This window comes from Chelonoidis abingdonii, chromosome 13 (genome assembly GCF_003597395.2).
Source record: "Chelonoidis abingdonii isolate Lonesome George chromosome 13, CheloAbing_2.0, whole genome shotgun sequence".
Lineage (NCBI taxonomy): Eukaryota > Metazoa > Chordata > Testudines > Testudinidae > Chelonoidis > Chelonoidis abingdonii.
Window position 1 is genome coordinate 11222587 of NC_133781.1, and position 11518 is coordinate 11234104.

Consider the following 11518-nt stretch of genomic DNA (forward strand, 5'->3'; position numbering starts at 1 on the left):
TATTTGATTACATTAGTGGCACTTCAGCAGCTCTTATCTCGCTGATAACACGGCTACATTCCAGAAGCTGTCCAGCGGCAAAAGATCTGAAGGAAAGTGCCCAGTTTGTGGTTTTGTTGACCTAACAGGGGACTTGAGATTGACTAGATGTTCAGAACGTTTCATGTGCATGGCATTTAAAACATAAAGTGAGACTCTACTTGCTTATAGTGGTGATAACCCTTGCATCCTAAGCGATGGCAAATATAGTTAAACAGCTATATAATGGGATGCCTGCTCACTACCGAGATGCAGCCACCTCTAGAATAAAATACAGCAGCTTTTTTTAATAGCTCAGAGCAACTGTGCATGGTGCTTTGGGACAGGAGACACAATGGAATAGTGGGGCAAACTGTGCTTTGAAATACATGGGAGCAGCTCCCGTTGACTTCATTTCACTTGTGTGATCGAGACCCGGATGTGGCCTACTGCATGGAACTTTACGGAGGCAGGATAAACTTAAAGGAGTTGGCATTGGGTGTGGACGCTGGGGCTAACCCAACTGTTCTTATGATGTGTGTAAGCTTTAAAAGAGCCCTGAGAGGAAAAATCCAAAAGGAGTGAAACTACCAGGACTATAGAAATGCAATAGAGCTCTATGAAAATTCCTCTAAAAATGTATGGAATTAAACAGAATCCGAGTAATATGCATTGTCCTTTAGTGTTTTTTTATTCCATAGGCTGTTACAAAGAAATCTATAGCGAAGTGATCATTTTCTGTCAAATTCTGTAGGACTCTTCCACAGCTCTCTCCAATGGGATGATGCAGGCCTGTATTACAATTAGAGTTCTGGTTGAAGTCTGTGTTTAAATTGCAGGGGGAAGTTCTGCTCTCAGTTCCAGAGGTGCAGCTCCTATGGACTTCAGTGGGAGTAACATCCATGTCACTGAGTGCAGCAGTTGCCCTTTGCGTTCAAAAATAGCTTCTTTCCATTGCATAATGCTTTAATAGAGCGGTGCGGAGGCAGCTGGGCCTAGACGAGTCATTGGTTGTCATGTGGCTAAACAAATAGCCAGGCAGGGTGGAGATTTAATAATGGCTGGCTGGCTTTAAACGGTTCCCATGAACTGAAACTTGGACACCGCATAAAACCAAGAGTGGAACCAGTACTATGTAGTGCAGGGGAAGAGCACAAGTTTGGGATTCAAGAGACTTTGGCCAGATCTTCAGTTGGTATGAATTAAAGTCAGTGGTGCTACATCTGTTCACAGCAGCTGAGGAGCTGGCTCCGTGGCTTATGTTCCTGGGTCTGCAACTTATTTTTTGTACATGGCTTTGAGCAAGTCATGTCCCTGCTCTGTGCTTAAATTTCCCCCTCAGTAAAATGAGGATAATAACTGATTGATTTGAAATGCTTTGAGATCTCAGGATAATATTGGTTTGTTTGATGTCAAGCTTTATTTAAAAAGCCACTACTAGAGTATTACAGTGACATTGTAATGGTCATTACTGTAGTAAAGTTGCAGTATTTTGGGTCATTGTAGCATTTGTTTTGTTTTCCAAGGGGAGTTACACACCCAGGAACAATGGAAATAGCTGGGCAGTGACTCATGGAAGGGCTGGTCTGACTAATCTCCTCGTCACCAAACTTAGCTACAATAAAGTGTCTTTCCTAAGGGCTTAGTTCCATAAAAGTGTAAGAGGGAGCGTTTAGATCAGCTGTCTGTCTATATCACCTAGGAGCTAGCCAGTCCACTGTCTGCCTTGTTTAAGCATGGCTTTCATGTTTCTCTTCAGGGCCTGATCCAAAGCTTACTGAAGTCAGTGAGAATATTTCAGTTGACTCTTGTGGGCTTTGGATGAGGCTCTGAGCCCCTGTGGGCCCACTAATATGAATGTTCCTCAAGTTATAAATGAACAACTTTGCCCACTGATTTGGTGGCATGTTCCAGGATCGTAGTGTTACGTGTTGTTTTATCCTGAAATAGAAAGGATCAGTGGGTGTTAGACTCATAGGTCAGAAGGGACCAATATGATCATCTAGTCTGACCTCCTGCACAAGGCAGGCCACAGAACCCTACCCATCCACTTTTATAACAACCCCTAACCCATGACTGAGTTATTGAAGCCCTCAAAATTGTGGTTTGAAGACCTCAAGCTGCAGAGAATCCACCAGCAAGCGACCCATGCCCCACGCTGCAGAGGAAGGCGAAAAACCTCCAGGGCCTCTGCCAATCCGCCCTGGAGGAAAATTCCTTCCCGACCCCAAATATGGCAATCAGCTAAACCCTGACAGTGTAGCACAAGATGCTCCAAGCAGCATGAAATGATGCTCCAAACAGGTTGCAACTGAGAAAATAATCCATTGAAAGTGGACTTTCAGGGCTGCCTAATGGACTGTGATGCCCAATTCCTGTTCACTTTCAGGAACTAGGAATTGGGTATCCAAAACATTTTAAGGAGCTTTGAAAATCCCATTCTTAATGCTGAACAAATATAGACAAGAGCAATTGCTAAAGAGTGATCTCCTGGCTGCCTCACATGTCAGTGCTAGGGTAGGACTGTAGCCAGGGCTAGCCCTGGGACCATATTGTACCCCCATGCCAGCACTTGGGTAGGTACCCAGGAGGAGTACTGAGATCATACTGTGCTTTGTGTGACCACATGCTGACCACAGCATGATTTGTCCAAACTGGCTAGCCCTTAGAAATCCCGGGGCCATTCTTCCTTGAGTAACTGGGGTTGGCTTCTGCAGGGGTTGCTTGTGATGACCTGGGATCTGATAAGGGAAGGATGTATGTTCTCCCGTGAATGGCAAATGATGGAAAAAGACCTTGCCAGTCCAGCCCTTCTCTGCGGCCTTGCAGGATTGTTCCTTGCTATGCATGAATGGAGGCAAGTAGTCTCATTTCCATGGATCCGCAAGAGGTTACATGTGCACAGCAAGAGCCTATGAGCCGGATCTAGAACGCACTGAAGTCCATGGGAAGATGTCCGTTGACTTTAATGGTGTCAGAATCAGGCTTTCTAGTAGGAGCAGCAGCGGCTCATGCACAGAAATCTCAGCTATAACTGATGTTGCCCTGACTTTGTGTTTCTCTCTTTTTTTCCACCAGAGTGGCTGCAGTCTGTCCAAGCTATGATGATCCTCTCCATTATCTTCAGCGTGCTGTCCTTGTTCTGGTTCTTTTGCCAGCTGTTTACGCTCACCAAGGGGGGACGGTTTTACATTACTGGATTCTTCCAAATCCTTGCCGGTAAGTGGGGAGTGATAAATGGGTGATGACTCAGAGGACGTAAAGGGAAAACGCTCTTGGGTGGAGGCATGAGAGCTAATGACAGAAGAGAAGCAAGCTCTTGAATAATAAAGAGGGCCCTGTTTGGCTATTACTTAATTTTAGTTGACAAAGGGTTAGGACTGGGGCAGTGGGAATTGGCTCTTCTAGAAGCTGCAATGCGAAGGCCTCTGAGTTGGCACCTACACTACATGACTGAGGAGAACAGAGCATGAATGAGAACCCGATTCTGCCTTCAGATGCATAGGTCTGTAGTCCACTGGTATGTGTGTTACGTAGTCCCCACTCTGTGCCAGATCCACGGAGGTTAGAAGTCTGGTATAGTCCCTGCTAGAAGGCTGTAGCTCAAGCTGCAGCAGCTGCTTCTTTTAGCCCTAGAAGTTCCTGGTTCTACCCCTAGCGCACCAGCCCTTGTATGTGGTAATTCCCAATTAATTAGCTGGGAATTACACATGCTCAGCACCTCTGAAAATCAGCCCCTGTGCCTCTCGGGCTGGGTACACAATTAATGCCCACTTCTTCACCTTTTGGGGTCTGCTGAGACACTGGGGCAACTCCATAGACTTCTGCGCTGTTACAGCAGGAATGAGTTTGGCCCACTAGCTACATTTTCCTTTTGTTAACTGAGACTGGATGCTGACAGCCTGCAGAGAGTTAGACTGCCCCAGGGACCTCACCTCTCCTAGATTTCATACTGAACGGAGTCAGGCTTCCTGAACTGATGGCATGAGACATGTGACTTCCCAAAAAGACGTTCTTTATAGGCATGCTGTTAGGGGACACAGTGCTTTCCATCTCAGCCAGGTGCACTACAGCTCACAAAATTAGCCAGCCACTTTTCATATCCAGCTGCATCATCTAAGTCTTAGATGTAGTTCAGCTTTGAAAACCTGTTTCTTTTACATGTAGTTAGTTGCAGCTCTTGTTCAGACATAGATGCCATAAACACAGTTGGGTCTGTTAGGTTTCCTAGTATAGAATTATGCAGATGATTTCTAAGAGATAAATCAAAAAGGACCAAATTGTGCAAATAGGCTCTTGTGAAATTTATATTCCCAAAGGAGAACAATCTGAGGATGAGACTCAGGGGCAGAATCCACCTGGCTGGCCAGAGCTTTATTTGATACACTGATCCAAAAGCACCTTGGGAGGTGATCTAGAGCTCACTGAGGTTAATGGAAAGGCTCCCAACCAGTTTTAGAATTCTCTCCTTAGTGGCTGGCAAGTGGGCAGGCTGCGAAGAAGGGACTTGGAAAAGTTTAGAGCAAAGCTACGTAGCAAGCGTGATATGAAACCTATTACACATTCTGTGTAGAAAGCCATCAAGCAGTAGGTGAGCTTATATTGGGCAATGATCTCTGGAAGAGGCCGTATAAAATAACTCATTGCAGCTCTGGATTCAAGTAAAGAAAATGGATACTGATTGTTAACCTCGCACTCTGCATTAACAATGAAGTTCTTCAACTGAGAATTGATCTAATAGTTCTGACCGCAGTGGGCTTCCCTCTCCTTATTGAGTGATATGCCCTGTGCTGTTTCCTCCAAGAAGTTTTCTCCTGCTTGTAATTTCTCCAGACAGGGTTTTTCTGAATGTGGTTCTCTTGTTGATATCTGTCTTTCAAATTCTGCACATGGGTGAAAAAGGGTTACACTGAAACTTGAGGGCTTGATAATTTCAGGGACGCACATAGGGATATGGCCTGTTAATGATGGTGGTGAGCAGATGATGTGCTCAGCATTGTTCAAGACGCAGAAGAAAGAGTATCTTTCCACTGGAGCTTAGAACCAGATCCTGGGGTCTAGCCACACTGCACAGCTCACCTACACACACACACACGCCCGCCCGCCCCAGCCAGAGGGCTTCCTGCTGTGATAGCCCCCTTTCCTGTAAGAGGGCGATCAGGTCAGTAAGCCGTGCATGCAGCAGTAAGTGAGGGCAAGGGTCAGACCCTAACCCTGGAGCCTGTAATCCAAATTATCCATGTCCTCTCTGAGTCACAGGCCTGGCCTCAGCCTGGATCAAAAACCTTTCCAGTCCCTTCTTCACAGCATGCAAACATACCAGCAGCTAGGGAGGAGGTGAAGGGCCTGGTCTGATGCCCTTTGAAGAGAATGGGAGCCTTGACTTCAAGGGATGGTTGGGTGTGTGTCAGTTAACTGGCCAAGCCCACTGCCTTGTGGACCCAAGTCACATCCAGCCATATGAGCCCCTTGTTGAGGTCCCAGAAGAAGTCAGGGAGTGAATGGGCCACAGCACTGAACTCCCCTCTTGCCCAAGCCAGGGTTGAGGCAGCTCGTGGGAAGGCAGTGGGGTGGGGGTGCTTGCACCGCTTTTGCCTGCACCTACCTGTCCTGTGGATAAATACAGGACGTCCTTCCCCAGCACTACAAGTACCACTGCCTTCATACCTTCCCCGTTGGGTAGCCTGGAGCTAAATGCTGGCAGCAGCTCCTAAATCAACTCCGTCAGCATCTCTGCCTCTGTCAAAGCAACAGGCTGAAAAGAAATGGATAAAATAATAGAGCTTGCGTGAGTGTCCCTGCTTCTGTATGGAGAAGCTCAGGACAGTTGTTAGGCCTCATTATCCTGAATTTCAGGATAGCTATTAGTAAACAGCAGCTGGAATCCATGTCCTCAGCTCCTTCAGAGCAGTCTGGTCCAGAGCTGAGCAGCCATGGTCAGAGAAGCAGGCAGGTCTCACCTTGGTCTCCTCTCAGATTTTCTTATATACCAAAAAAAATGCTGGGCTGGGGTTTAAAGCCGAAAGAGCAAATTCCTGTAGTATCCAGTCTTTGTGGATATTAGTCCTTGCCCTCCCTATAGCCTTGGAAAGGCCTCACTTGGCTCCTGAGGAGCCTTGATTCAGGATCCCTTCAGGAACGGGCCTGTGTTTTTCCTACTAGAGGTCTCAGGCAAGGCTAGTTTGAGCGATGGAAATTCCATGGCGGCTGAGTGGAGCTGCTGCAAAATGCCTTTGTGGGAGGTGAGGAGACGGTCTCTTCCCAGACACGTCATTCAGCCCTGGCATACTCTGTTCAGATGATCCTGCTTCCAGGGCAACCCGCTGACTGGGTGACTCATCCTGGCAGGGCCAAGATCCACAGTGTAAACTCCTCTGTTTGTGGAGCCTGACTCACCAGCTGCGCTGAGGCTGAAGCCAATGGGCTGACAAGTGCAGCTCTGATGTTCCCCAACGGCTGCGCTGGTTCCAATCCATGCAAGGCCTTTCAGGGGAGGAGATGCTCATCTCCCACCATTGCTGCTGCTTTCTGGTGAGGTGACCCGGCCCATAGTCCCTCCATGTATCTCTGCCTTGTGGGAAGCATGGAATTGTAAGCATTGAGGATAGACAAGACTTAAGAGTTCATATCTAGTCGCTAGTCCTGGGCTGGTGCTGGGTACACCTAGAGCATGTTCCTTAGGACCCAGGCAGTGAGCCTCCCTTTAGGAGATTATTCCACCGTCTAGATCTCACTGTTAGGAAGCTTTTCCTGACACTCTGCCTAAAGATTCCTTGATGTGAGTTCAGCCCTGTTACTCCTAATTCAGACCCCTTCTGCCACCCTTAAAAACTCCTCCCTATCTATCATGGGTGTCTACACACTGGAAATATTTGTAGATGGATTCCACACACAGTGTAAGCGTGAGAAGAATCTGGCTGTCAGCAGACTGAAAGAACCCTTGCAAGTCAATGCTTCCAGTCCCTTTATCATTTTTGTTCTTCTCTAGATTTTCTTTCTTCCCTAGTGCCTAGGACTGCAGTCAGAACACTTGGTTAATTTGTATCTAACAGAGCCTAAGCCACAAACTGGTTTTACTGACTGACTTTTGCATTCCATGCATCTTAAGGCATTTTGCAAAGCACGGAGATGAAAAGGTGGCTGTGCAGGCAAACACAGCAGCCATTGCACCCAGCAATAGCTTGCATGCAGCTTTGGGTGCTGGAACAACTTGTGTGGAAAAAGGGGATGGCAGACAGGGTACCAGGGTTATCTTGCTAGTCAAAAACCAGTGAGAGCAGACAGAAGAACATTTAGCTTGAGTTCCTGAAGGACAGTTCCTCTGACCATACAAGGGGAATGTTAGTGTTGAAGCTCCCAAAAGAGAACGTTGGCTAGAGCCAAGCATACACGTTTTTCCCATGCTGCACCCATCCCAAATCCCAGCAACCTTGGCCTTCTTCAAATAGGAGGCTAGACTTAAAGTTCTTCTAGTTCATGGCTGTTCTAGCCTGGTAGTTGCCACATCAGGCTGCCATGAGTGACAGAAGATAGGGTATCAGGAGCAAGGTATGGTTAGGATAATCTTACAGTACTTCTTAGACAGAAGGGCACGTAGGATCTCAAAGTGCTTTTCAGACATCAGGGAATTAAGACCTCACAATGCTCCTTGGAAGATGAATATTCACACAAATGCATGTGCCTTTGTGCACTGAACGGCACCATCAGGTGGCTGAAAATCAAACCCCAAAGGAGTTGCACAAGGAACGCATTGGAACGGGAAAGAGACCCCAGTTCTCTTGATGCCCTACCCTGAAATTTACTCAGTGAAGTATATTGCCAGGGTCTGAATCACTAATTCTGTATCTCCAAGAGAAACAGTTATTGTTATCTCTTCTACCAGATTCTTTCAATGGACAATTGACTGCAGTATTTTTAGCCATCTGTAGGTGACTCTGGAATGGTTGCTTGCTGGTTTTCTATCCCACCAGAGTCAAGAGACAATCATTTTGCTTTCTCTGCATGGGCCAGTGCAGTAGGAGTTCTTTTCTGTGCCTGGAAAATGGAAACCACATTCAGCAGCTTATTAATTAAACATATTCCCACTTCTGCACTTTCCGTGAACAAAGGGGCAGTGTGAAGTGAAATAACAGCTCAAATAGCACTGTGGTTAGCCGTAGGAGGTCCTGATGCCCAGTGGAGAGATTTGGAACAGAGTTGGCTTCAATAGCACCATGAATTGATAATAGAATTTCGGGGATCATCTAAAAGCCCTTTTTTTGGTGGGGGATAGTGGTGGCTTTGTGTGCTCACTTTGCAGCCCTGGCCATGGATATTTTTTGCGACACTGCTGGAGTGTCTGTCGATGCTGTGATTCAGAGGGGTCACGCCTGGCCCACTGTAAACACAGGACTCCCAGGCTTGGTCCTTGGCAGCCCTGAGCTTGGGGAAGCTGGGGAATAGAGACCGCGTACTCATCCCATGACAGATAGAAACTCTTCCCAGAGTGGCAGTGATGTACTTTGACACTGTGTTCCTCTCTCCTGCTGTAAGCTGATCACAGAGCATGGGGAAGAGACTAGGAGGAGGACCCAGAGCACACCTCTCCCAGATAAGCTTGGATATGGGCCCATTTTAAAGAATGCTTAGATTTCAAATGCAGAATGGCTCTCTGCATCACTGCACCAGCAGGTGTGGCGTGACCTTGGGAAATTCTGTGCTTCTCCCTCCTAACACAACACACAGGAATTTGGAAGTGAATCTGTGCTCCTGCCATATTGCTCAGAGGAAAGACCTAAACATCAAATACTCCATGTACCAAATCTGAGGCCCGTTGAAATCGTTTGAGATATCTAACCCTGCCATGAGCTTTAACTCCGCAAGACACAAAGTGTTTCCTACTGGCCTGGTGCCGTAGTTGGGACGTTGGTTCATGTACTCTGCAGACCCTGGTTTTGAATCATGGCTTGGATCATGTGAAACAGGAGCTGGCTGGAGGAGATTACAAAACTGGGCATGATGGGTGATCTCTCCTCTAGAGAGGCTCAGGAATTGTAAAATAGGCAAGTGGCGCAGACCAGGATTGAGGAGCATTGGCAGAGTTGTCTTATGAAGGAGCATACACAGTAGCTGTCTACGCTGTGGTGGGGTCATTAGCTAGATTATGCTACCCTTACTCGCCCTGGTAAGCACTTTGTCCTATTAACTTCAGTGGGACTATCCCTGTGAGTGAATGTTCACCCCCCAAGAGTAGGGGTTACACAAACGATATTGCCTTTTAATAGATCAGATTCCATGAGTAGATCTCACGAGTGTGATTGCTGAGCTTGATTGTGTGTCGGTCCAAAAATCCCAAATACACAAATCTTCCGAGTTCTGATCAACTCCTCCTACATTCTTAAACCACAGCAGTTTTTTTTTCAGGTGCATCCCCATACACCCAGATCTTTTGATCAGGCTTCTCTGTTTGTTGCACATGGTTATAGGTTGGATGGGTGGGTTTTTAATCAGTGCTGTTCAGCATTATCCCTGCCAGCATCACCGGCCAGGATAGCACGGACAGCTCTTGCTTTACACAGAGCGTCGACAGTGCAGCTTGTTCCATATTTACTTCTTCTCCCTAGGCCTGTGCGTGATGAGTGGTGCAGCCATCTTCACTGTGAGACACACGGACTGGCAGCCTGCCACAAGTGATGCCGCCTTCGGCTTTGCCTACATACTGGCTTGGGTGGCCTTCCCACTGGCCATCATCAGCGGGGTGATCTACGTCATCTTGAGGAAGCGCGAATAATGAAGCATGAGGCAGGGGGGCCAAAACAAGGGCACTCATGACGTCCATTGAGGGGATTGAGGCAGGGGAAGAAAAGACGACAAAACAGGAGGAGGGGTGTTAACCAAACCCCCACCCCCTCAAAATAAACCCAACAAAAAATCCAAAAGGAAACACACCAAGGGGTTACTGTGTTAATTGAAGATGTATATAGTATCTATGGTTTTAAAAAACCTATTTATAACACTTTTTACATATATGTACATAGTATTGTTTGCTTTTGGTGACCATCCGCTATGTGTTAAAGCCTAAAGAAAGTGCCTAAAGAACTATTATTTCTAACAGTGTAACAAGAGTGCAGTATTTTTTGTCCTTGTTTTTGTTTTACCCTGAATGCGAATGGAATCCCCTTTGAAAGCTCCAACCCCAAAGCAGCCCACCAAAGAAATCCCAACTCAGACCAGATCCCTAGATGGCATAAATCAGTGCCGCTCCAGTGGCTTGAATGGAGCGATGTTCATTTACACCGACTGAGGAGCCATCCCCTCCCACAAGTGCCATGATCCTGTTACCTGAAGCATGTGTATCAATACCATGGCTCAGAAACCAAATTTTCAAACCACCTCGGTGATATAGGAGCCCAAGTCCCATTAGCTTTCCAGCCACACCCAGTTGGGAACTTGGGTTTCTAACTCACACAGGCACGTTTAAAAATGTTACCTACCAGTTCTATTGAAATGTTACTGTAACTAGTGTACCTTTTGGAAGTTTCCCCTTAGAACACTGATACTTTACTGTGTTAGGCTTGTGTATAACAAACTCTCATGTACCCATCCCCACACACCCAAACCACCCAAGAACTGTAGCCTATGATCTTGAAATGTATTTTTTCCTTGCCATGTAGATAAAGATGAGGAAAGAATCAAACAATATATATCTATGAAATAAAATACCAAATATGTGAAATGGTGCTATCTATTTGCCATTCCTTATATCACTAGCCATTTAACCCTACTCACTGGAAATTCAGTTAACAATCTTATGAGATAAAGAAGATAGAAATGATAAATAATTCTATGTAATATAAGTGGTCTGTAACTGCTTTTGTACTTAGACAAGTTGCTCTTAGTATTATTGTTAATAAAGCATTTATAATGATTTTTTTCCCTCTCATGGTCAGGAGTAGCAGAAACAAATCTCTGAATGGAACCGATAGGTCTTCATCCTCCAGAGTCTGGCTTCTGTAATCCTCTTTCTGTGCTTCAGAGGTGTGTCTGGCAATGAATTGTATGGGCATTTTACTGTAGATTCATATACGGTGCCTTCTGATGCTAAGACTCCAGACATTCTGTTGTTTTGTTTTACTGTTTGTTCCTTTTTTGCTTTGCTTTTTCTGATTTTATACCGACTGTGTGGACTAAGCAGCAATGAAATAAAAGTCAGAATAACTCAACTGGTTCAGCTTTATTTATTCAGGGCTAGATTGTGACTTCACAAAATTGATCCACTTAAGTGCCACTGCTGTATCATCTGAGTACCACACAATTGTTACTGGTTGGAGCCTCGCACCACCCTGCCATGTAGGGAAGTATCATCCCTGTAAAGTGGGTATTGCTCAGGGGCCAGGAGGCGTAGAGGTCAGGCTGCAGCCAAACAGTCTCCAGGTCTTGGGATGGGCTTTTCTGGGTAGCCTTAAGGGCCCAATGGCGAAGTTAAAGTTTCTTTTCCCCTCACTGGTGAAGCAGTGGAATG

General features: G+C 46.2%; 1 protein-coding gene across 4 annotated transcripts in view; it reads left to right on the top strand.

Moving 5' to 3' along the window:
- The window catches only part of PMP22 (peripheral myelin protein 22), a 32903-nt gene extending 21684 nt beyond the window's left edge, over positions 1-11219 (top strand). For all 4 annotated transcript variants that reach the window (XM_032777071.2, XM_032777072.2, XM_075071749.1 and 1 more), the window contains 2 exons: positions 3097-3237; positions 9621-11219. In XM_032777071.2, the coding sequence (XP_032632962.1) occupies positions 3097-3237; positions 9621-9787 (308 nt within the window). In that variant the 3' untranslated portion in view covers positions 9788-11219. The remainder of the gene's footprint in view (positions 1-3096; positions 3238-9620) is intronic.
- Positions 11220-11518: the final 299 nt, after the last annotated feature.